This window comes from Exophiala oligosperma, assembly GCF_000835515.1.
Source record: "Exophiala oligosperma strain CBS 72588 unplaced genomic scaffold supercont1.2, whole genome shotgun sequence".
Taxonomy (NCBI): Eukaryota; Fungi; Ascomycota; class Eurotiomycetes; order Chaetothyriales; family Herpotrichiellaceae; genus Exophiala; species Exophiala oligosperma.
This window is the reverse complement of record NW_015622819.1, coordinates 1789829-1813008: the sequence shown is the minus strand read 5'-3', so window position 1 is coordinate 1813008 and position 23180 is coordinate 1789829. Positions and strand designations below refer to the sequence as shown.

General features: G+C 51.0%; 10 protein-coding genes across 10 annotated transcripts; 7 read left to right on the top strand and 3 right to left on the bottom strand.

Moving 5' to 3' along the window:
- The first annotated feature begins 40 nt into the window (after positions 1–40).
- On the top strand, positions 41–1426 carry PV06_02108 (diphosphomevalonate decarboxylase). Its single transcript, XM_016402755.1, has 2 exons — positions 41–177; positions 252–1426. The coding sequence occupies exons 1-2, from the start codon at positions 113–115 to the stop codon at positions 1381–1383; spliced, it is 1197 nt and encodes a 398-aa protein (XP_016266652.1). The 5' UTR covers positions 41–112; the 3' UTR covers positions 1384–1426.
- A 607-nt stretch (positions 1427–2033) lies between these two features.
- Positions 2034–4228, top strand: PV06_02107 (uncharacterized protein). Its single transcript, XM_016402754.1, has 5 exons — positions 2034–2276; positions 2355–2520; positions 2607–3295; positions 3362–3831; positions 3885–4228. The coding sequence occupies exons 1-5, from the start codon at positions 2237–2239 to the stop codon at positions 3978–3980; spliced, it is 1461 nt and encodes a 486-aa protein (XP_016266651.1). The 5' UTR covers positions 2034–2236; the 3' UTR covers positions 3981–4228.
- A 1548-nt stretch (positions 4229–5776) lies between these two features.
- Positions 5777–7579, top strand: PV06_02106 (uncharacterized protein). The gene has a single exon (XM_016402753.1). It carries the CDS (start codon positions 5989–5991, stop codon positions 7453–7455), a length of 1467 nt encoding a protein of 488 aa, XP_016266650.1. The 5' UTR covers positions 5777–5988; the 3' UTR covers positions 7456–7579.
- Positions 7054–8955, bottom strand: PV06_02105 (uncharacterized protein). The gene is made up of 4 exons (XM_016402752.1): positions 8573–8955; positions 8483–8511; positions 8280–8420; positions 7054–8227 (listed from the first exon to the last, which is right to left on the bottom strand). The coding sequence occupies exons 1-4, from the start codon at positions 8751–8753 to the stop codon at positions 7853–7855; spliced, it is 726 nt and encodes a 241-aa protein (XP_016266649.1). The 5' UTR covers positions 8754–8955; the 3' UTR covers positions 7054–7852.
- Positions 8956–10215: 1260 nt separating this feature from the next.
- Positions 10216–12331, top strand: PV06_02104 (uncharacterized protein; the record flags this gene model as incomplete). The annotated part of the gene is made up of 5 exons (XM_016402751.1): positions 10216–10524; positions 10573–10590; positions 10636–10975; positions 11020–11145; positions 11212–12331. 5 exons carry the CDS (start codon positions 10216–10218, stop codon positions 12075–12077), a joined length of 1659 nt encoding a protein of 552 aa, XP_016266648.1. The 3' UTR covers positions 12078–12331.
- A 25-nt stretch (positions 12332–12356) lies between these two features.
- On the bottom strand, positions 12357–14784 carry PV06_02103 (uncharacterized protein; the record flags this gene model as incomplete). The annotated part of the gene is made up of 2 exons (XM_016402750.1): positions 12357–14676; positions 14731–14784. 2 exons carry the CDS (start codon positions 14782–14784, stop codon positions 12376–12378), a joined length of 2355 nt encoding a protein of 784 aa, XP_016266647.1. The 3' UTR covers positions 12357–12375.
- A 580-nt stretch (positions 14785–15364) lies between these two features.
- Positions 15365–19543, top strand: PV06_02102 (uncharacterized protein). Its single transcript, XM_016402749.1, has one exon. It carries the CDS (start codon positions 15531–15533, stop codon positions 19290–19292), a length of 3762 nt encoding a protein of 1253 aa, XP_016266646.1. The 5' UTR covers positions 15365–15530; the 3' UTR covers positions 19293–19543.
- A 30-nt stretch (positions 19544–19573) lies between these two features.
- PV06_02101 (uncharacterized protein) lies at positions 19574–20247 on the bottom strand. The gene is made up of 2 exons (XM_016402748.1): positions 19915–20247; positions 19574–19819 (listed from the first exon to the last, which is right to left on the bottom strand). The coding sequence occupies exons 1-2, from the start codon at positions 20109–20111 to the stop codon at positions 19765–19767; spliced, it is 252 nt and encodes an 83-aa protein (XP_016266645.1). The 5' UTR covers positions 20112–20247; the 3' UTR covers positions 19574–19764.
- Positions 20248–21554: 1307 nt separating this feature from the next.
- PV06_02100 (uncharacterized protein) lies at positions 21555–22169 on the top strand (the record flags this gene model as incomplete). Its single annotated transcript, XM_016402747.1, has 1 exon — positions 21555–22169. One exon carries the CDS (start codon positions 21555–21557, stop codon positions 22167–22169), a length of 615 nt encoding a protein of 204 aa, XP_016266644.1.
- A 261-nt stretch (positions 22170–22430) lies between these two features.
- Positions 22431–22610, top strand: PV06_02099 (uncharacterized protein; the record flags this gene model as incomplete). Its single annotated transcript, XM_016402746.1, has 1 exon — positions 22431–22610. The coding sequence occupies one exon, from the start codon at positions 22431–22433 to the stop codon at positions 22608–22610; it is 180 nt and encodes a 59-aa protein (XP_016266643.1).
- Positions 22611–23180: the final 570 nt, after the last annotated feature.

Sequence of the window (23180 nt, the reverse complement as noted above, 5' to 3'; positions counted from 1 at the left end):
CGCATTTTCTCCGACAAGTTTCTACGTTGCATGTAATATAGTAAATACACCACATGCTACATCTTGCAGAACGACGTTTTCTCCTCCTCGACCTTCTCTGGAGACACTCAAAATGTCGGGATCTCCTCAAATTTACCGTACTAGCACCACGGCGCCGGTCAACATCGCTGTAATAAAGTAGGTACGCCAGAGAAGAAAGTCTCCTGCTGGGTTGACAATGGAACGAAGCTTACTGACGACCCTCGCTGTAGGTACTGGGGAAAGCGAGATGTGGCTTTGAATCTGCCCACGAATTCGTCCTTGTCTGTCACTCTGTCGCAAAAGTCACTGCGAACACACACCACCGCTTCATGCTCCGAGTCGTTCTCGGGGCCCGACTCGCTCATACTCAACGGAGAAAAGGAGGACATTGAATCTTCAAAAAGAACACAAGCATGCCTAAAGTCCCTCCGGTCTTTACGAGAGCAGCTCGAGTCCAAGGACAACTCTCTACCTAAACTGTCCAAGTTGACTCTGCGACTGGTCTCGGCGAACAACTTCCCTACGGCCGCGGGGCTGGCCTCCAGTGCTGCAGGGTTTGCGGCACTGGTCAGGGCGATCGCCAACCTTTACGAACTGCCTCAGTCGCCCGAGGAGTTGTCGGTCATTGCGAGACAGGGGTCTGGTTCCGCCTGTAGAAGTTTGATGGGAGGGTATGTCGCGTGGAGGGCCGGCACGAACAAGGACGGAAGCGACAGTCTTGCTGAAGAGGTTGCACCCGCATCCCACTGGCCCGAGATGAGGGCGTTGGTGCTGGTTGTCAGTGCAGAGAAGAAGGGCGTGCCGTCCACCGCGGGGATGCAAACTACGGTCGAGACGTCGACACTGGCACCGGCACGGTTCAACGAGATCGTCCCGCGGAGAATGAAGGAGATCGAGAAAGCGATCCACGACAAGGATTTTGAGACGTTTGCCCGGATCACGATGCAGGATTCCAACTCGTTCCACGCCATCTGCTTGGACTCGTGGCCTCCTATCCACTACCTCAACGACGTGTCTCGTGCAGCTATGAATGCTGTCGAGACCGCAAACCGCAAGGCCGGGAAATTGGTCGCTGCTTACACCTTCGACGCCGGTCCGAATGCGGTAATTTACTACCTAGAGGAGCACACTCATCAGGTCGCTGGTGTCTTCAGAAACATCCTGCCCAATACACCTGGGTGGGAAGGGGAGTTTGGTGATGCTATCGGCAAGAACGAATACGGAAGTCTAGAGCAAAAGACTTTTATGACCCTCAAGGCCGGTGTCAGTCGAGTCATTTGTACCGGCGTCGGGGGAGGACCAGAAAAGATTGATCAGCATTTGATCGATGCAAGCGGAAATCCTGTGCCAGTTGATTCGTAATAATGACCATTAATGCCCAAGGCAAGACTGAGAGACAACTTGGGCTTATTAGGCCCAGAATTTCCCGTACCCACCACTCTGATTTCTGCCAGGCCAGAGCGTGACAATTTCCTACCGTGTGTACTCACCCATATTATGTACCCGTCTCCGTATGCTTTTCGAATAATTATCTGCGCTATCGAATGGTGTGAGAGCCTACAAGATATCCAAGCAGTGTGGTGTGAGGCCAGAATCCGGTGAGACTCTGACGCTGACAGAATTTACGAGTCACTGCGGAGAATCGACTGTACTCTTTGTACGGAGTAGAAATCTACCCCGGAGACGATAAGAGAATGGAGGGTCTTTGGTGGACTCGATTAAGCGCGGTGGGCTCAACGGTTGGAAAATCCTTCGGGGCGCCTGGCGAACCACATTCAGCCCTTTTCCCTCCTGTCAGGCCTTCCGCGAGTGCGTCCCAGCATTTGGGAGCACGGAGTGCATCACCTTTCTGACATCTCGGCGAAGTCAGCATATCGGTGGTCCGATCCAAATCAGTACGAGTCGTCCGTGCTTCGTTTCCTTTTATCTTGTAGTGTAAGCTGTGAGCATATGAAAAGGACTCCCGGCCACACCAAACCCCCATCTGGAGACTCCACCGAAACGTACAGTATCTTGCCTTCGTCGACGTAGCGCCAGAGCCGAGGCAAGAAGGCCAGACTCAACGACTCAGTTTCACTTTCTGACTCGCATCTTTCGATGCCCTTTTGAACTCGTCTCTTCTATCCATACCTTGTGCCGGTCATATATATCTTCCTTGCGTACAACACTATCGCCCTCTGGTTTCAAACAAGGATCCTGAAACTCTCCAGTCGTCATGTCGGGCACTACCTTTGACGTTCTCATCATTGGAGCTGGTATGTAGCTTCCTGCTTGAGTTCTATGAAATCTCAGACTTGCCTCTATCGCCCTCCCCGTTACTGACACTCTCTCAGGCATCAGCGGTATCAACTCTGCCTATAGACTCCAAGAGGCTCTACCAGACTATTCTTATGCTATTCTCGAAGGCCGCAATGAAATAGGTGGCACCTGGTCCCTGTTCAAGTATCCTGGCATCAGATCTGATTCTGATCTTCACACCTTCGGCTTTGCTTTTGATCCGTAAGTTTTCTCCTGTCACGACCTGCAAGGAGAATTGCATTTCCATGCTCTTTCTGTTTGTGAGATACCTAACCATAGATCTATAGCTGGAAGGAAGATCGTTCCATCGCTGATGCGCCTTCGATCCTCAAGTATGTCAAGGAAACGGCGGCTCGTCATGGCATTGACAAGCACATCTTGTACCATCACAAAGTCGACAAGATGAACTGGTCAAGTGAACATCAACAATGGCAGCTCGACGTCACCATCAACGAAACCGAAAAGAAGAGGTTCTACGCTCGCCACATCTGTCTCGGTACCGGCTATTACGACTACAAGACGCCCCTGCAGAGCAAGATCCCTGGCATTGAGAACTTCAAGGGAACCGTGGTCCACCCACAATTCTGGCCCGACGATCTGGACTACACCAACAAAAAAGTCGTCGTCATCGGCAGCGGAGCAACGGCTGTCACCATCTTACCCAACATGGTCGACAAGGTCCAACATATCACCATGTTGCAACGGAGTCCAGGCTACTTCCTTCCACTTCCTCTCAGCGAACCTATCGATCGATTCATCAAGAAAATTCTGCCGGAAAGTTGGGCGTACAAACTCATCCGCATCAGATTCATGCTGTTGTCGGTCTTCTTCTTCAACTTCTGCCGTCTCTTCCCTAAGCAGGGGATTCAAACACTACGCAAGGGTACCGAGAAGGAATTGCCGCCAAACATTCCATTCGACCCTCACTTCGTGCCCAAGTATAAGCCGTGGGAGCAGAGGATGTGTATTACTCCAGGTATGTTGCCGCCCTTTGAGTGTGCCCATTGTCCTTGAAGTGCATGGTAACTGACCAAGTCACCAGGTGGTGACTTCTTCGCGGCCCTCCGGACCGGTAAAGCCGACATTGCAACGGACACCATCGAGATGGTGACCGAATCTGGCATCAAACTCAAATCCGGTCAGACCCTCGACGCCGATATCATTATTACTGCTACGGGTCTGAAGATTCAGTTTGGTGGCGGCGCGACTGTCGCAGTCGACAACGAGCCAGTTCATCTCGGTCAGAAATACACGTGGCGTGGCGCCATGATGCAAGATTTGCCCAACTTTACCTTTGTCTTTGGGTACACAAACGCCAGCTGGACACTCGGTGCTGATGCTACGGCCCAGCTCTGGGTCAGAATTCTCAAGACCATGCGTGACAAGGGTTTGACGACCGTGGTACCCAAGGTCGGCGACAAGGAGGTCATTTCGAACGTTCCATTCCTCAATTTGAACAGCACTTATATCAAAGCTGCAGAGCCAGAGCTGCCAAAGGGCGGTGACCGAGGGGTAAGTTTAATCCTTGTCAACAGAACAAAAAGCATGTGCTAACGAACCTTCAGCCATGGAGGCCGAGAAGTTCCTTCATCAAGGACATGTGGTTCGCTAAATTCGGTGATATTCAGACTGGTTTGCGCTTTTCTCGAGTCTCGACTTGATATGGAACCAAGTCGTTCAACTGGCGGATAGAAAAGACTGGGTCAACGGCCAAGGAGTTGGGGTTGCTTGATATGGGATTCAGTGGTATAACGATGGGGAAGTTTGGACAAGCGTCGAGACCTGATGTCGGTCGTTCCCATTGCGATGAAGGTAGACATGTTGGCTGCTCCGCCGCTGTTTTGACACGTTAGGGTGTCACTTTTTCGGTATCCTTAGCGAGGCCTATACATTGAGTCTGTTATTAACCCAAGACGTGAACATGTCTGGCTAGAATCAGTGCGATTTAACAAGTTCAGTACTGCAAATGTCGAAACAAGTTCCAGTGAAGATAAATCGTGTGCACATGATATCCCACGGAGATATGATTTTCCGATATCCGAAGACAGCCGCAAATGGACTGGTCTCGACACCTTTTTTTTTTCCGGAGTCTGAGTTGGCGAGTGGGAATCACCAGAACTTCCATACCACGTTGCCGCCTTACTTTTTTTTTCTTTTGCAGTGTTGTCAGCAACGACCTCTTCAATTTTACCAACATCTCCAACGACCGTCAGAGTTTCGAAAATACAAAACCTCAAGGCCATCTTCCAAACTTTGTCTCGACAAAACCATCATCCTCTTCGCAAAGAAACAATGGGTGGCGGTAACGGAGCAAAAGCTGCCACGCGCAGAGCCAGAAACGCAAAGGAAGCAGCTGGGAAAGAACCAAAGTCTCAATTGAAAACGGTGTGTACCTTTTAACTCTTTTTCCCGTTCAAAAATGTTCTTCTTCTTTCTGGATGTTTTTGCTGTTGTTTGTCTCGTTCAAAACCGAGGGATTCCGAGACTTTCGTCCCTCATCCCTTGTCTCTTGATTATACCTTACCCGTCAATTGAGAAACGGCAAAAATGAAACTGATCATTATTACGTACCACAGAACGCTGCAGCACAAAGTTTCAAATGCAAAATCTGCTTCTCGACATTTCAGAGTACCACGACCCAGAAAGGTCTCGAGGAACACGCGGCGAACAAACATGGCAAGAAGTTTGATGAATGTTTTGCCTAAGAAGGACAGGTATACACCTACCTAGGTCCACAGTCAGGTTCACGACACCACTTGCCAAGGTTGATTCGACCCTGGGGTTGTGCGGGAGTCTGAGAGCCTGAGAAAGTGCTCCTTGGTTGATCTGGAATTCATTTTCGAGGCTTCTACGAAAATGCTTTCAAAGCAAAGCCATTTGAACACGATCGCATCAACGTTTGATATGGGACTGGAACTCGAACTCGTACTCCTGGATGCAATCAATTCTCCCACCTCTCTTTTTTTTGTAGAGGGTTCAGAAATATTAGCGGGGAGTTCTATGGGATTTTTTGGCCTTTTCCGTATCATCATGTCACGTTTGATACGGAGTCATGAACAGAATTTGGAAAAAAAAAGAGAAGAACTTTTGAAATGTCAATGAATGATTGATGAATATTGGATTTGAACTTTTTTGGTCTTTGCAGATTTCCGAACCATTCTCCTCTTAGTAGTATTCAGCGACAATGAGGCATCGGTGTTTGTTACCTGAAGATACCTGGTGATACCTCCGCATTTGGGTTATTGCTATATTCGTTATGAGAAACGTACGGAGTATTTTGTACAAGAGTACAACGTACAAGGCTGAGATACATGTGAGTAAGGAGTTCCAAGGCTACCGAGAGGCGTAATAGGGCGCGTTGCGGTTGAGCCAGGCATCAAGGCGGAGTTCCGCGACTGAACCCTTTATATACTCGATACGGTCCTCGTTCGAATACGAATACTTCACGTCTACATACTGTACTCCGTACTCACTCCTAAGTAGGTACAGACAAAAGAATTTTACATCTACCATTTCGTTTTTGGTATTGGACAATACTTTTCATGATTTGTTGCTACTAGTGGATTTCTTCTCTCCGGGCTTTTTATTTATTATAACCTCTGATCAAGCCAGAACTGGTCACCAACCACTTTTACCTTTATATTTATATGTACACAATTCCTCGACATCATGTTAAACGACACAAACGAGACGACCGATGCTTCTAACACCACCTTCTCTCCGGTCCCTGCTCCTTTGGAAGAGGCCGTACCGCCGGCACTCTTGCACCGATCTCTCCGTCAGGCCCCTTACCTGGTGAAATCCGCCAAGGGACTCGCCATCACACTGTCCGACGGGCGGACCGTCCTCGACGCCTGCGGAGGCGCCGCCGTGGCCTGCCTGGGCCACGGCAACGAGGAAGTGCTGCGCGCGGTGACGGCCCAAATGTCGAGCGGCGTGAGTTACCTGCACTCGCTGACCTACACGACGTCGGCGGCCGAGGAACTCGCCCACGCCCTCGTCGACGGACCCCACGGCGGGTCCAGGTTCGGTCTGGAGCGGGCGTACTTGGTCAACAGCGGCAGCGAAGCCATGGACGCCGCCCTCAAACTGGCCCGGCAGTACTTTTTCGAACTCGACGGCCCCGGGACGACGAGGTCACACTTCGTCGCCCGCCGTCAAGCCTACCACGGCACCACCGTCGGGGCCATGAACGTCAGCAGCAACCTGCCGCGCAAGATCCCCTACGCCAACCTCCAACTACCCAACGTGTCTTGGGTCACCCCGGCGTACCAGTACCAGTACTCCAACTGGCGCCAGGGCGAGACCGAGGGAGAATTCGCCGCGAGACTCGTCGAGGAGCTGGACGCCCATTTCCGGTCTCTCGGCCCGGACAAGGTGGTCGCCTTCATCGCGGAACCTCTGGTCGGCGCGACGAGCGGATGCACGCCCGCACCAAAGGGCTACTTCGCGGGCGTGAGAAGGGTCTGTGACGAGCACGGGGTCCTCTTGATCCTCGACGAGGTCATGTGCGGCATGGGCAGGACGGGGACGCAATTCGCCTTTGAACAGGAGGAAGGACGCGTGGTCCCGGACATCATGACCATGGGGAAAGGTTTGGGTGGAGGGTTCGCCCCGGTGGCCGGGATGCTCGTCCACAAAAAGGTCCTCGACGTCCTCCGAAAGGGGACCAGCAGTTTCAACCACGGCCACACCTACCAGGCCCACCCGGTGGGGTGCGCGTCCACGCTGGCGGTGCAGAGGATCATCGCCCGGGACGGCGTCATCGAGAATTGCGCCCGCATGGGCAAGGTCCTGCGGTCCCTGTTGGGCGACACGCTCGGGCCCCGAAAGTACGTCGGCGACATCAGAGGGCGTGGCCTGTTCTGGGGCATCGAGTTCGTCAGGGACAAGACCACGAGGGATCCGTTCCCGCCCGGTGTCGCGTTCGGCCCAAGATTTCAACAGATGGCTTTCGAGTTGGGAGTGGCAGTCTACCCTGGTAGTGGGACCGTGGATGGCACAAAGGGAGACCACGCCATCATATCGCCGCCGTACAACGTGACGGAGGACGAGCTGAGGGAGATTGTGCGTATTGTACACGAGGCGTACGAGAGACTGGAAAAGGAGGTTGACGATGCTGGACATGGCCGGTAATAGAGACGATGCCCCAATATACTGGACAAACAAAAAGGTACTGCACCACATTATTCATTAGTCCCTTACGGAGTACTCGTTCTCGGTCACACATAAAAACCACTCCTTCTTCTCTGTCATAGCAGAGTGTCTCTTGAGGTAATGTGACCAGTTCCTCCTGTCCATTCTCAACATGGTAATGGGTTGAGTATCTTGACGTAACGTACGTAGGTCCTGTATCTCATTCCGAATGCTCTGGTGTCCAATTGCCAAACAAAAACAAAAGACAACTGTATCGTATTGATACCTTGTTCTTGAACCCCAAAATAAAACTCCACGTCGGTCTGTCCGTCCGTTCAATATAAGTCTCTTCATAATGCATGGCGTAGAATGATAGTCGTCAACCTGCCTCCCCCTTCTATCGTACCGTCACCTCCGCCTTTCCGTTGCTTTGTGGTCGAGGGATATCTTTGAGTTCGCTACCCGTACCACTTTGACCTCGCTTCCGTCCTGGAATTATATGGAAATGGTGCTTGCCATCCTCCTTCGAAGGCACATTCTCCCCATTCGAGTCCCCAAATCGAGACAAGAAACTTTTCTTCTTGGGTTGTTGTGGCTTGTTGTCTTCGGTTAACTTGACATCTTCAAAGTCTTCTTCCTCTTTCGTAGGCGCCTCAAAAGTGCTGCTGCTAAATGTAGACCTCGTAGGATATCGGGTGGGTGCTCGAGAATCTAGCGACGATCGAGATGTAAAACTGTCGGCTTGTAAGATGGGAGACCGCCCAGAAATGTCCTGTAGTTCATGTTAGTATCTAACCCGGTGTACACGGACATAGATGACGCACGAATGATCTTCTGTAAGACTCGAAGGACTCTCGAGAGATCGAGAATGGCTCATTGTCGTTGAAGCACTGTCGGTGGTTGGAGATGGTAGAGGTGGGCGACTTGGCTTTCGACCAGAAGGATTCTTTCTCAGTGGGTGAAGGCTATACCACCCTGTCAGTCAGGTTGTTGTTCTTGTTATTACAGTGTGAACTCTGAGGCTTACCGGGAGGTATTCACCACTATCGTTAACGGCTGTGTAGGCGAGTTGTTAGCCTCGGAATGACGCAGCGGGATCAATGTTATGGTCGCATACAACTCAACTTGAACTCGTTGGGTTCTGCTCGCTTTTCTTTCAATCCCAGTGCCAGTGAAGGCTTATCTCTATACGGACTAGAAATCAACCCATCCATAGACGTCGGCCGTGCATTTTCGTCCGAGGTTGGCTCGTTCGTGACGGGACGCCGGGATGTGAAGGGCATGCGAAAGGGTGGCATGGCGGCGGTGTTGTTGAATAAGGACTATCGAAAGGGAATCATGTACAGACTAAGTGGATGCGACGATGAGCGAGAAAATACGTGGGAGAGAATGTTGTAGGAGGGGAAGACTGGCCGGTGCATAAGAAAGTAATGTTTCAAGAAATGAGCATTGTGAGAGAAGGGCATGTTCCGGGAGTTGTCAGGCACGCCACGCAGAGACAAATATCTGATCGTATCAGGGCGGGATAAGGGAGCTTCGAGGAGAGGATTACGCTGCACATCTGCGCTTAGCCCACCAACCCGGTCCCTAACATCGCTCCCTCTAAGCCTACGAGGTTCCTCCTTCCGGGCATTCAGCGGCTCCCCCGGGACGAGGTCAACCGGATACGCAGCACTCACTACGATGATCTCGTACTCGTACAATCGCACGGATATATAGAAGCAGATCTCTCATTGGACATCGCCAGCATCCTCCTCCCTCCGAACTTCCCTGTCCACTAGACGTAGGGATCATGAATCAATCCAATAAAGTCGCTTTCCCTGGCTTTGTCAACGCCCTGTCAGCTGTCCTCGCATTCCAGAAAGAGTCGGGCTATGTCGCATGCAAGGTACAACAGACGAGACTGCGAGGGAACTACTCCTCGTGGAATGTCCAGAGTCCCGATAGACCCTGATGATTCATCCAAGCCCAGTTCGACCAGTACGCATTTCATCATGCTGTAGATCTCATTGAACTTTGGCGCTTTTCGACCGTTGTCCATCCTCCGCATTTGGCCCATCGCCAACCCCTATCCAAGATTCTTATTCCGTCCTTGCCGTTGGTGCCGTCTTTGTTTGCGCCCCGACAATTCCACATTCGTGACGTTGAAGATTGAATGAGATGGAAATCGTCGACAGTTGTCACGCTATCCATGTGCCTAGCAACTGATCGACTGGTACATTCATCGAGGCTGACGGGCTGCGAGGCTGTGTTTCAATGCATTGTCTTGCGAACCAGTCAAGTCCGATTCGTCTCCAGGACTACCGACATGTCGGACCACGTTGATGCATCCATCCGCGACAGTTATTCAAAGAAAAAAAATACACAAATCCATAGGAGCTGCCGTCGTCTGTTGCGCTCCTAGTCCTTCGCCGGCAGAACGCGAGTAATGTTTATCGGTGGGTTGACTAAGTGACAATCTGCACATATCGGGAGTACAATCGCCAACTTCAGCAGACTCATACTAACCGAAACACTTTGCAAAAGATCGCAACTGTACTTGTTTATGTCTGGATACCCAGGCAAGGCTTCGGCATACTGCAGATTCATGCGGTGCGGCAGTACAGAAATTCCTGTGCAGATGCAAGCACCTTCCCATGCAAGATTGTTAACCTGCCCTGCTTCACCTCGAAATTGTCACTGTGACTTCGTTTGCAATTCATCTTTTTTGGACAACAATAGAAGGAAAGTGCTAAGATGGCATTACTACGACTATACGACATGCTCAGGCAAGTGCTATCTCCATTGACCAATTCTAGCAACATCGCAGTCATTACTCTCGTGGTCCCCAGCAAGCTCGAGCCTCCCACCAGCCCATCATTACCACCGCTTGACCGGATCAGAAGCTGTTCTATCGTTTCTTTGCTGTTCGTCTTCGTTGCTCTTCGGAAATGGGACTCTGCTACCTCATCTTTCCTGGTCCCTAGCAATCCTCCCATATGTTACTCTCGCAGTATGGACCGAGACCACGTCCTGGATCCGGGTGCGGTCTTCTTTGTGGAATGGCCAACATGGGCAAGACTTTGTGTGGTGAGTCTTCATCCCCATGACCTTGTAACAATACTGACCCATGTCCAGGTTTTAGGTGTTCTATTAGTGCGTTTGCCGATCGACTTAATCCTTTCCGACTGACCACCCTAGGTCATACTTGTCGTGATGGCAATCTGTGTAAGGGTGCGAAACTGGAGGAAAAACCTCATGCTCGAGAGAAAGGCTACCGAAGCAGAAGCTGAAAGGGCAGAAATAAGTCTCTCGGCCAGGAAAAGCCATGACATACCTTTCGGAATACGTGCACTGCTAGAAGATCCAGAGGTCGAAGGAGTTTGGAATTCGCGAACAAACACTCCTCTTCGTTGCTACTCGCCCCGAAAGCATGGATCAGTTGCAAGTCTGCATCCTTGCAATCCGCCAAAATACACACCGTCGTCGTCTTCGAATGCGCAGCCAAGGACCGAAGAGAGTGAACTGGTCTCTCCAAATGGTATGGTCGTGGCTCTCATTTTTGTATTCACTGACAATGTCAAGAACGGCAGCCACTGAGAGATCCAATTACGAAAGTCGATGGAGGCTCTGATTCTCGAAGTAAGAGCAAGAAGTTTGTCATCAATCATCAAGGACCTTACCTTCGATCAGATCTTGCGAGGGAGCCGGGTATGACAGAATCTGGCTTTGTACATTTTCAAATTAGCTTTAAATGTTGTTAACCGTGTTACACAGATCGCGATTCGAACACCACTCGCCCGAGATTGGATAATTCTCCTTCAAAGATGTACCTGCGTCCGACCGCAAATCAAAGTTCCAATAGTGGACGCAAGTTTGTCATCGGCAATCGACACAAAGACCTGCCTAGACACCCCGGACGCGAAGCGGTGTCTGAAGCGAACGCCCTCGAGCGCATGGAAGCCCATCGGAGATTTCACGCTGCAGAAAGTGGACAATTACTGCCTAGGTCTCGTCGACGTAATACAGATCTTGCTTTGATGTCACCTCTCGCATCATCTGCCTCAGATAGCGATGATGGCGACTCTGTCGATATTGTGTCGAGCCAAGTCAGGGCCTGGCAACGTGGTACAGCGGAGATGAATTTGGGCAAACAGCTGTCTCGACGAGTTGAGAGAATGGAAGGTCCCAAGGCTGTTCCATTCAGAGCATTCGTCGAGTCGCTACCGACATCCAAGCCTCCCCCGTCTGCTTGGACAAACAAAACTCAGGCAAGGCTCGATGCCAAGTTACCGCCATCCTCAAAAGGAAGCGAGACTGCCTCCCAGTCTTCCAAGCACACGCCCAACTCTTCAATCAGCTCCACCTGTACTTCACCCACATCTCAGACAAGCTCAGTCTCGATTGTCAATACCCGGACACGGAAAGTCAATTCCGGTTTCGAAGTGCTCCCTGCTGGCACATTAGAGAAAGGACCGGATGTGAAGGAGTTTGGACTTTGGCCAGAGAACCCACGTGTCACCATCTCCAAGAAGCCTAGAAAGCTGCAAAAGAGGCGGTCCCAGTCAAATTCTTCAAGTCGCCGGAGCTCAGTGGAGAGTGCAAGAACGAGCAACGAAAGCTTTCGATTCCCAGTATTCTGAACGGAAAGGAACGGGGGCATTAGTTTTGCCCGATCATGATGTTGGAATATGATTAAATTGGGCTTGGATTCATCGAAGGTCGGAGTTAATGGGACCAGGGTCGCAGTAATGAAGGTGTTTTGCGGCTCTTAGGTGCTTCTATTGGCATAACGTTCACTCTTGGTCTTTCAGGATGGCATTATTGCGCACGACTGTGCGTTTCTCGAGGTTTACACTATCAGACTCAAATATTATTTAAGTGCCTTTTATGGTCATGGGCTATATTCTCTGTTCTATATTCTGGCCAGCTGAGTGTTTATCAGGTCGAAACGCCAAACTCCTTTTGTAAGATCGTGTAGCGTTCGTAGTCGTCAACTCCGACACTGGGCCTAACTTCGGCCATGGCCCTCTGGAAGTCGGCCGTAGTCAGCGTGATGTCCTCTGGAGGCAGGCCTAGGGCGGTGCAGCGGCTGATGGCCATGAGACCGGCGCGCTGCAACAAGGCCTTTAGATCGGCACCGCTGAAGCCCTCGCACAGTCGGGCGACGGTGGCGACGTCGTCGTCAAAGGCAAAGTTTGGGATCTTGCGGCACAGGGTGCGCAAGATGTCGACGCGGCCCTCGGCGTCGGGCAGGCCCACGAAGAGGAGAGTCTCGAGCCTGCCGGGCCGCAGCATGGCCGGGTCGATCATGTCGGGGCGATTGGTGGCGGCGACGACGTAGATGCCGTCGCGGTCGGAGCCGACGCCGTCGAGCTCGGCCAGCAGGGTGTTTGTGACGCGGGCGCTGGCCTCGGAGCTGGTGCCGTCGCGGCGGGGCGCCAGGGCGTCGAGCTCGTCGAAGAAGATGATGACGGGCACGCTCGAGCGGGCGCGGGCAAAGACCTGGCGCACGGCGCGCTCCGACTCGCCCACGTACTTGTTGAGCAGCTCGGGGCCCTTGACCGAGATGAAGTTGGCGTGGGAGCTGTTGGCGCACGCCTTGGCGAGGAGCGTCTTGCCGCAACCGGGGGGGCCCCAGAGGAGCGTGCCGGACGACGGGGTGATGCCGAGGTTGGCGTACTTGGCTGGGGTGAGGATGGGGGATATCACCGTCATGTCGAGCTCCGAGATGTGGCGCGACAGGGCGCCGATGGACGCGAAAGTCGTGCTCGGAACGGTGGCGAAGCCTTCTCGCAACGCGGACGGTTGGATCTTGGGCAGGGCGGTGAGGAAGTCGCTCATTGTCACGTGTACGACGGACTCGTCCTCGCCTTCGCCGTTGGGATTCGGGTGGTGGGGGTTGGAAGAAGCAGTAGCAGTGGTGGTTGCTTCTGTTGATGCAAGAGGTGCGGCTGGCCGAGGGTAGGTGGCTGTGGTAGAGGTGTACTTGATGAGACGCCTCAAGGACGCCAGCACAGGCGAGATGTTCGAGTCTGGATGATCGACGGGCATGTCGACGGCCATCGAGGAGGACTCGGCATGGGCTTTGATCAAGTTCAATTGCCTTTTGATGGCGGCGGCGCCGGCGGTGGAGACGAGGTCGTTCAGATCTGCACCGACGAAGCCCGGCGTGCGTTTGGCGAGGAGAGAGAAATCGACGTCGGAGGAAAGATTGGTTTCACGGGTCAATGCACGGAGAATCTGTTCGCGAACAGGTTCACTGGGTACAGTCATGTTGATTTCCTTGTCGAACCGGCCACCCCGCCGGAGGGCTGGGTCAAGAGCGTCCGGACGGTTTGTTGCCGCGAGAACAATGACGGGCTTACCGTCGGTCTTTGCGAGAGCAAGGTCGTCCATGCAGGTCAGGAGTTGAGCGACGATTCGCTTCTCCATTTCACGCTGGGCGGATTCTCGCTTTGGGGTGATGGCGTCGATCTCGTCGATGAAGATCAAGCATGGTGCGCAACGTTTTGCTTCTTCAAAGTGCTCACGCAGTGCCTTTTCGGATTCTCCTGACATGCCTGAGACTATTGAGGGTGCAGATATCGAGATGAAGTTCACTCCGAGTTCGGCGGCGAAGGCATTGGCGATCATGGTTTTCCCGCAGCCAGGAGGGCCGTGGATGAGGACGCCTCGCGGGGGCTGTACCTTGCTGGATGTGTATATCTCGGGACGAGTCATTGGAAGGACAAGGAGGTCTTCGAATTGCTGTATCACATTGTCCACGCCTCCCAAGCTGGCCAAGTTTATGTATGTAGGCGCAGTATGGTCGATGGTATCTCGGGGAACATCGCGAGCCTTGCGACGTTTGGCGGGCGGTTCGCCATTTGTTAAACGCTTGGAGATTGTTGTCTCCATGGGAGTACCGTCGGAGTCAGTCGTACGCTTGGGCGACTGAAGGCCTTCATTGGACTTTGACCATGCGCCTACGATTGACCGATTGAGTCCACTGGAGACTTTGAGGCTCTGTGCTTCGGCGGGTGTTTCAACGGGCATGAACTCGTCTGAGTCATCCTTTGCATCTTGTTGTATAGTATCGAGAACTCGTTCAATACTGTCTTCCAGCAACTTTTTTGGCTTGCGATTGAGGCTCGAGTTCGACCTCTTAATATCGTCGTAGATAGTCGAGAAGGAGAGGCGGGTATCGGAATCACCGTACTGGCTGCGCTCGTCGAGAATTTTGCGCACAACTTGGTAGACCTGGGATGAGGGGTTAGAGCTGGGGATAGATACAAAAGTGTGGGATAGGTATACCTCTCGGTCTAGACCTTGACTTAAGGTCGTTCGACGGTGTCCGCCTGGAGCCATTCTTGAGTTCAGTGAAGAGAGAAATATGTAGGGAACTTTTGAAGCCCGAAAAAGTAAATAGTTGCATGACTCGCGACTGAATTGTTAGCGCAGAAAATGACTCGAGTGCATCTTTCTCAGCATATTATGCCTGTGCTTGGACAGGAGAATTTTTCAAGGCCTGATGATGTTGGTAAGATCAACCTTGATATGGGTTCAATTTTATTCCCTGTCAATAGAAAATGCGTGCAAAGTCGGTGCTAGATATCGTGGTGCTATTCTCAAAGTTTCTTACATTTCTCTCCCGCTCGCACCGAAGGATCTGACAGCTTCGCCCACCAGAGGCACTTTCTTACCAGGAAATTCACTAAACAACACATTTGGCAATGGCTCCCCTATGTATAGAGTATTAATCCGGACAAAGCCGTGATTCCCTGATCAGACGGCTCTTGTATTGGAGTGTTGTACGGGGTACCGGTTCCCAGGTACTTCGATGCCAAGGACATTGCCGGGTGTAAGCGAAATACTGGGGAAGAAATTGGAGGAGCCTGGATGTTCATCCTTTCTAGGCATGTGGCATTCCTTCAAACACTCATACCATCTTACTCTCACCAATTCTAAGCTCAACACAATCGCATCCCTTTCCCATAGTATACTGTGTTATCTTCTCTTCACGACTCTGTTCTCGACGAAGTTCGTCAACTCATATGCCTCCCTGATGACGCCTCGATGACCTACATCCCAACACCAAGGCGCATCGTGCCTGGATGCCCGTCCTGAATCCTTTTCTGCGCGCGCTCTTTCAGAGTAGTGTGCTAGGGCATGCTCTAGCATCGCAGAATTATGTCCTACTCGTACCTACCACCGAGTCGCTTCTATACGGCCAGGACCGTGAGACGAACAAGCGCTATGCGGACCAGGCTGACGATGAGGACTTCCTGGGGAGTCACATCCTGCGCATCACTCCCCCGACGGCAGGGAAAGAGGGAAATGTCCGTGATAACCGTGGGAAAGCGAAAACTTACGCCACGGTCAATGGGAGGTCTGTGATATTGAAAGAGAATATCGTGTATACGAATAAGGGGTTCAAACAGTTGACCCAGGCTACACTTTTGACCGATTTGTTATACTATTCTTCAGGGACTGAAATGCAGCAATGGCTTGTTTATTATATCAGCAAACCTCTGACTGGGGTCTTCGAGGCATTACCTATCAAACCAGCCATCATCGGACAGAGTAAACTGCTTCCTCCGCCATCCGCGACTTCGTCCTCGGCCGAGCCAACCCCGAGGAAGAAAGACATCAAGACGTTCAACGAGTTGCTCAATAGCTTTCCCATGATCGCGCGACAAATGCAACCTGGCTTAGAGAGGTTGTTTAATGAGTTTGGCAAAGAGCTGGGCAAGCCGTTGCCTCCACCCCCATCACGCAGCCCAACTTTAGGTTCTCTAGATGGCGTAACCCAGACTTCGGAAAACGGCTCGATCAAGTCCAACGGCTCTCTTAAACTGCCCTTTAATTCCGCAGCGTACTTCGAGGACGAGGAAGATTTGATGCGTCGAGCACTGGAGACAGCAGTTACGGCCGCAATTGATTTGTTCCAGGATGTCGACAAGCAGCAGCTGTCGTATCTCGGCGCTACCACCGACTTGACTGGTCCCGACGTTGAGCGACTGATTGAGAGATACGTGGCAGAGTATGTTCACGATCAACTGCTGTTCCCACGATTGTGCGCCTTTTACAAAGCTCAAGATCAAGAACTCGACCGACGAATGCGCCAGATGGATTGCCTGGACGTCTCTCAAGTTGGAATTGCAATTGAAGATGGACAAAAAGGCAAGCGGGATTTAATAGGCAGAATAAACCGCGGAGTTGCTGTCTTTCGCAAGATGGGAGTTGCCAGCAGTCCTCAAGAAATGCTCGATACTCTGCTTGAAACTCAGAGGGTGGTCTCTGAACAAGGCATCACGGATGAAGAAAAGCGAGCGGCAGCGATGACAATCAATGCTGATATCCTGGTGTCCCTTCTACTCCTTGTTGTCATCCGGTCTTCCGTAAGACATCTCCAGGCCAGACTGGCATACATGCAGCGCTTCATCTACATCGATGATGTCGAAAGTGGCGAAATAGGATACTCGTTGAGTACACTGGAGGCCGTCTTGACCTATCTCGCACGAGATGCAGGTGGCTTACGCAAGGCATCTAAACAAAACCAGATGCTCTGGAACGCGGTCAAGGACGGCAGGGTTGAAGACGTGAAGTCTGTCTTTGAAGAATCAGCCATCCTCACCGATGACTTTATGGATGAACCTATCGAGCTCTCGCTTTCAAGAAAGACGACACTGTCCGCAGTTTCGACTCCTCGGGATTCTCTTTCACGGACAAACTCTAGTGAAGGTGGCCTAGCACATGTCTTTCCATTTCAAGCCGCGGAGAGAAGTCTGTCTACGCCCAAACAGAAGAAAAAAGTCAAGATGGCGGCTAGGAGCATGTCGATATCTTCAGCCTTTTCACTCTCGTCTAGAGCTGCTACAATTGAGACCAGTCTCAGTGGTATCGAAGGGGATACATCTGTTCAAAGCCTGGCACAAACGCAAGACGGAGTTGGTAATTCTGTGCTTATGATGGCCGTGGAAAGTCAACAGCCACAATCCTTACTGTATCTGTTAAGTCTTCACGAACATTACGGGACGGAAGACATCCTCGACGATACCACTCAAGATGGAGCAACCCTACTCAGTGCAGCAGTCCAAGGTGCGAATACTGAGCTGGTCAATATTCTTCTCGATTTTGCCGAGCAGAATACCAACGAGACACGCTTCAGGGAATACCTCGCCGTCAAAGATTCTCGAGGGCGCAGTGTGGCCCACTATATCTTTAACACCCCTAGCTTGATCAAAAGACTTGCCAATGTGCTACCCTGGCGACAAAAAGATAAAATCGGACATACACCTCTCTTTGCGATTTGTCGAACGTACGACCATAACGAATATAGCAATATGGTTTCTGAAGCTCTTATAGCCGCGAAGCAGGCCCAGGGTGACGACGGTCCATTACGGTTGGAAGACCACACTGACAACAAGGGCAACTCCTTGCTTCATATCGTCAATGATGCAACAATAATGCAGCGCTTACTTCAATACTGCGAGGTCGATGTGAATGCCATGAATGACAAGAAGTTTACTCCTTTGATGCTTGCAAGCAAATATGGCCGGATTGATATGGTGCGCATATTTCTTGGCGACTCGAGAATAGACACACATCTCCGCGAAGCAAGAGGTTTGACGGCTGTCGAATTGGCCAAAGATGACGAGGTGCGAAATCGCATCGACGATCTAACCCTCTTTTCACCTTCAAATGTGGCAGACATGACCGGCCGTATAACATCCATAGTCCGGTCTTTCTTTGTCGAGGATGGCTCAACGCGGTACATCTTGAAGTCTGGCGCACCGAATCCGGCTGTGTCAAGCACGACCTACACCATTACCACGAGTCGCCGAGCTCTCCAGGACTTTGAAAACCTTGCCAAATGGCTTTCGATGGATCACCCGGCCTCCTACATGCCCACGGTTCTCGCCTCGAATTTCCGTAGTCCATTTCAACTTCACTCACGCCCTTCCCGTGCCGTTCTGTACGACGCCCAAACTCATCTCGACCGATTCCTCAAGATCCTCATGAATCACCCGACTTTCTCCACGCACGAAATGCTCTGGGAGTTTTTCCTCGTGCCCGACATGCTTCCGGACCAGATGGCCGAGCGTGCACGCCTCAAGGCCGAGCTCGTGCAGGAAAAGATCAGCGATGATTACGAGCCACTCACCAACCATGGCGATGTTCTTGCCGTGGACAATCTTATCTCGCATTCTCGCGAAATGGTCCGTCGTGTGAACAACAGTACCCGTGCCATTGTCCGACGGGGACACTTGTATGTCCAAGCGCAGGCAGATTTGGCCGAGAGTTTGAGTTTGTGCGCTGTGGCATTTGCGTCCATGGGGACACCGGCGACGACTTTGCCCAGGATCCACGTCGATACATTCATCCGTGTGGCGAGTCAGATGCACACGGAGAACGCATCGAATCCATTGGCAAGTTATGTTTTGAGCATGAGCAGCTTCCACAGTACGATTGCGGCGGTGCAAGGTGCATTGCTTCGACCTGGTCAACTTATTGAACGGATCGGCACGTTACAGAAGAGTATTGACAAGGGAAGGTTGAACTTGGCCAATGGCCAGGTGGTCAGGAAGGGCGTCCTCGGTGGTATCAATTTCCCTGGGAGTGAGGAAAGCAAGGCCAAAGCAAAGAGGGATGTAGAAAAGAAGATTGCAAAGAATGAAATTGAAGTTGACATGTTGGGGAGAGAATTGAGATATACACAGGAAGTCGTGGTTAGTGAACTCGCAGGTTGGACTACGTGGAGAGAGAGTTGGGGGAAAGAAGAGGTCAAGAGGTTGGCTTCGGCCATGGTGGTGAGGGAGAGAGAAAGACTGAATGGGATGCAGAGAGCCCTTAGAGCTTTGAAGGAGGCGTAGAAATTGTGGACGGGTATTTGGATAATCGACTGGAAAAAGGAGCTGAGAGGGGGTTTAGATGGATTGAAGATATTAGCCCCCCATTGCTGGCGAAAGAAGAAATATGGATTGATGGATTGAACTGGGAGTATTACATCTATATGGAAGTATCTAGGTCGTAGCAGTAGGGGTGATGATAGACTGCCCTACCGAGTCAGTACTCTCTAGTATTGGTATTAGTATTACCAGATGTTACAAAATATTGAGGTACCAAGTCAACAATGTTTACGAAGCAATAAAGTCTTGAAGTGTAAGTGTGTATATTGTAATAGACGTCGAAGAAAATCATATTCATTTAATCTCGTGTGCATGTATGTCTTTTCATCGCATTCCACGGAGCATGGGATACATATTTTACTTGATACTTTGAGGGTCAATATGTCCATAATCCATATTCCTTGTTATCCGATACGATGGTATATGGATTTTTTTTTCAACCGTGAGTCACTTTTCTGACCGTGCCATCCTTGTCGACATGAATGTTTAGTCTGGTGATGACAAAAAATAGATTAGTCTTTTGACCAAAGTTATTGTATAGGTTGAGTAAGTAAGGTGTGTGGTGTGGTGAAGGGTTGTTTGTTACCTATCAGGATTATGATCCATTGTCATCATACCACCTTCGTGATCGACGATGCGATGGTTTTGTGGTAGATCCTTTTTGGCGAAACTCGAAGCGTCGGAGGAGGAGGAGTCGGACAGTTTTTTGCCCATGAGTTTGGTCATCCACGAGTCTGTCGAGGATGAGTCCTTGGAGTTGATACCTGGGACGACGAGAGGCATATTGTGTTTTTCTTTTGAATATGATTGTACAGTGTATTCAGACCGCAGAGAAGAAAGTGCCGGTTGGGTAGGGTATCTTTGTCGGGGAGAATCAAGGTTATGAAAGGTCAAGACGAAGAAGAGGATCTAATTAGATATAATACCTACAGTTTGTATGAAATACTGATGCCTGGCTTATTACAACTTTTCGACATGACCGCGGAACGATGACGTCGAAAATCAAAACTTCCGTCATCACTCAGTACATCTCTGTCCTCATCAGATTCTCGTAATAGTACGAGAGTATGTACGAGCATGATGGATCTACATCCTTTTAAGAATGTACAGTACTCCCAGCGTCTACACACGTTATCAATTGCCCCTTCACCTATGCAGACACGGAAAATTGACACCCCATGGTTTTGATGCTGTCGGCTGATGTCTAGTCAATTCACATTTCGCCAATGAACAACAAGAGACGATTGCAACTTTCCATTTGGCCGTTTCTAGTACAGTAGGTGTCGAAGACCAAACACTAATAGCGGCAACATGTATTCCCCGGCTCGGCGTGGGCGCAGCTTGCCATCCTCTGGATGCAGCTGAAATAGATGATGGAGAGTATTCACAAACTGCTGGAACAGAATGAAAAACAAGGCATCAACTGTAGGAAGCCGAACAACAAATCACGACACACCGCTCGAGTTGCCTACGCGTTTCACGAATTGAGGAGTTTACGTCTGTGAAGCTTGCTTTCAGGCATGGTCGTGGACCCGTGAGCAAAGTCGAGGAAGTTGGAATGCGTTACATGAGCTAATCTCGAGCGTGATTTGGAGGCAACTGAAACCATCAAGAAAGTCAAAAGAGAAGTTGGCATCACGAAGCGGGCTTGATATTGACGTACAGCGGCTCATATGGGCTGGAAGACAGCTCGAGGACGGTACAACCCTCGCCGACTATAACTGTGAGGCGGAAGGAGACCGTTCACGTCATTCGGACAGCAAGCCTCGCGATGGATCCAGAATCACCCCTAAGCCCAGACTTCAATTCTAGCCCTATAAGAACTTATCCTACCGACTTTGATACTCCGCCAGAGTTGGAACTAGATGATGGTCGGCCGTTATCGCCTCCGAAATATGCCACCCAGCCCTAAACTTCTCAGGTCGATCTGAAGGACTACGATGATGATCTGCATATTGTCAATCCGCGATCATTCCGTTCCAAAATCAAATCTTTGGAAGAGACAGTGATAGAGGCCTCCGAGTTCTCTCGGTGTCGGGGCTCATACAGCCTGCACGACCAGCAGGTTTCGAGTAGCCCTCTTGACCAGAGAAAGCAAGCCGTGGCCAGGAAATTACAGTCGGCGCTTGAGGATAGTCGGAATCTTACGTCTGAGTCTCGTGGCTACGCGGGCCCTGGTTGGAATGAGAATCAACAATTCCTGGTGAGCCTCTGAAGAGTTATCTCATGATATGCCAAGCGATAGAATCTCTTGAGGCGTTAAAGACAGCTGATTTTAGCCATGACAGCTTCAATTTCCTGGTAAAGCATCCGAACAAACCGGTCGCAGAAGTCGTTCGAATTCCGCAGGAATTTGGTCAAACTCTCAGGTCTGACATGGAGGTTTTCGCTGTCGACGTGAACCATACCCGAGTTAGGACATTCGAATCTATGGTTCATTGTGCCTGGGAGCATATGCACGTATCATTTTCAAAGGTCTTCCAATTCCTACAGACTCCAGCTCCAGAGTTATCACCGGAAGCGGTTCCAGCATTGTGTAGAATGACAGCGACTGTACTTGATCTCAGTCTCGTCTCGTACGTCGTTTCACATGGGTCGCGCTTTGATCTGAATCATCTCCAAAAGGACATGCCTATCATCACCGTCCAGGGACTGGATAGCAACGGGCTCCATGTCAATTGCACATTGAGACGGCTTGCCTGTCTTCATAATTTCCTCGACCGAAATCTCGTTTGGACATTCCAAGGATATTCTCCCAAAGAGCTTCAAATTGGCCAGCCTATGACAGAATCATCGGGCCTATATATCCTCAGCAGGATCGAGGATTTTGCCGATATCTAGGGCCCAGTCTGGCCGATTCCTTCAGACCATTCCTCGGCTTTAATCAGACAGTATAATGTCTCAAAGGGTGCGATCGTTCGAGCCGATACTGTGGCCAACGAGCTTATCCCGAGTTCCACACTCTGTCACTGGTATAGCTTCTCCGATCTACCCGACGTATCGTCGCGCATCGGACAACCCAATGGGAGAAATTTCATGAAAAGGGACGACCTCCTTTTGATTGGAATAGCTTTCAGAGACAACGCCTCTTGTTCCTTCACCATGGACGACTTCGAGAGGCGCTTTGGGAACAGGATGGGAAGGCTGGGTACTGCCAAAGCGTATTGGAGAATGGACACTAGGAGTGCTGGCCTATCAATTTCAAAGATGTTAACGGTATCTGTCGTTGGAACGCAGAAAAAGGTTACCCGAGACGACGTGGAAGCAGAGCATCTTGGATAAATGGAGGTTGAACCCTGGCCGAGCGAATCCGGACGTCTTGTCTCTGGAGCTTGGAGTTGAAATCAGCCATTGTACTGGAAATGCACGACGCATCAGTCTGAAACAATTGCTCCTTTTGGATACAGTCCAGCCTGTACTGTAATGTACGTGCCCACGGTGGCAGGATACGGTTTGGGGGAACCGCTTCGCGCAGGCTCTGCGAAGTACCGACCCACAGGATATCGTGTCCGCTTGGAAAGAACACAAAACAAATCGATCGGACATGGCGGATCTCGTCTGCGTCGTCCTGGAAAGACTGGGCACGACCGGCATGGGGAACGACGGATTTCTCGCCAGCTTTTTTACACGGGAACAAGGAGCGTTCGATTCCGGTGGACATCCGAGTGAAAGACTGGACACGGCACCTCTGCGATTCTCCGCAGACCGCGGCCTTTGTCATCGTCGGTGGGAACTGTATCGAAGGTGACACCTCCGACCGCAGCACGTCGGTCTGCGATCGGTCGGAGGAGAGTTTGGGGTCCCGAAGACGAACGTCACCACCGAGCGGCCGGGTGCTGCCTTGGATGACAG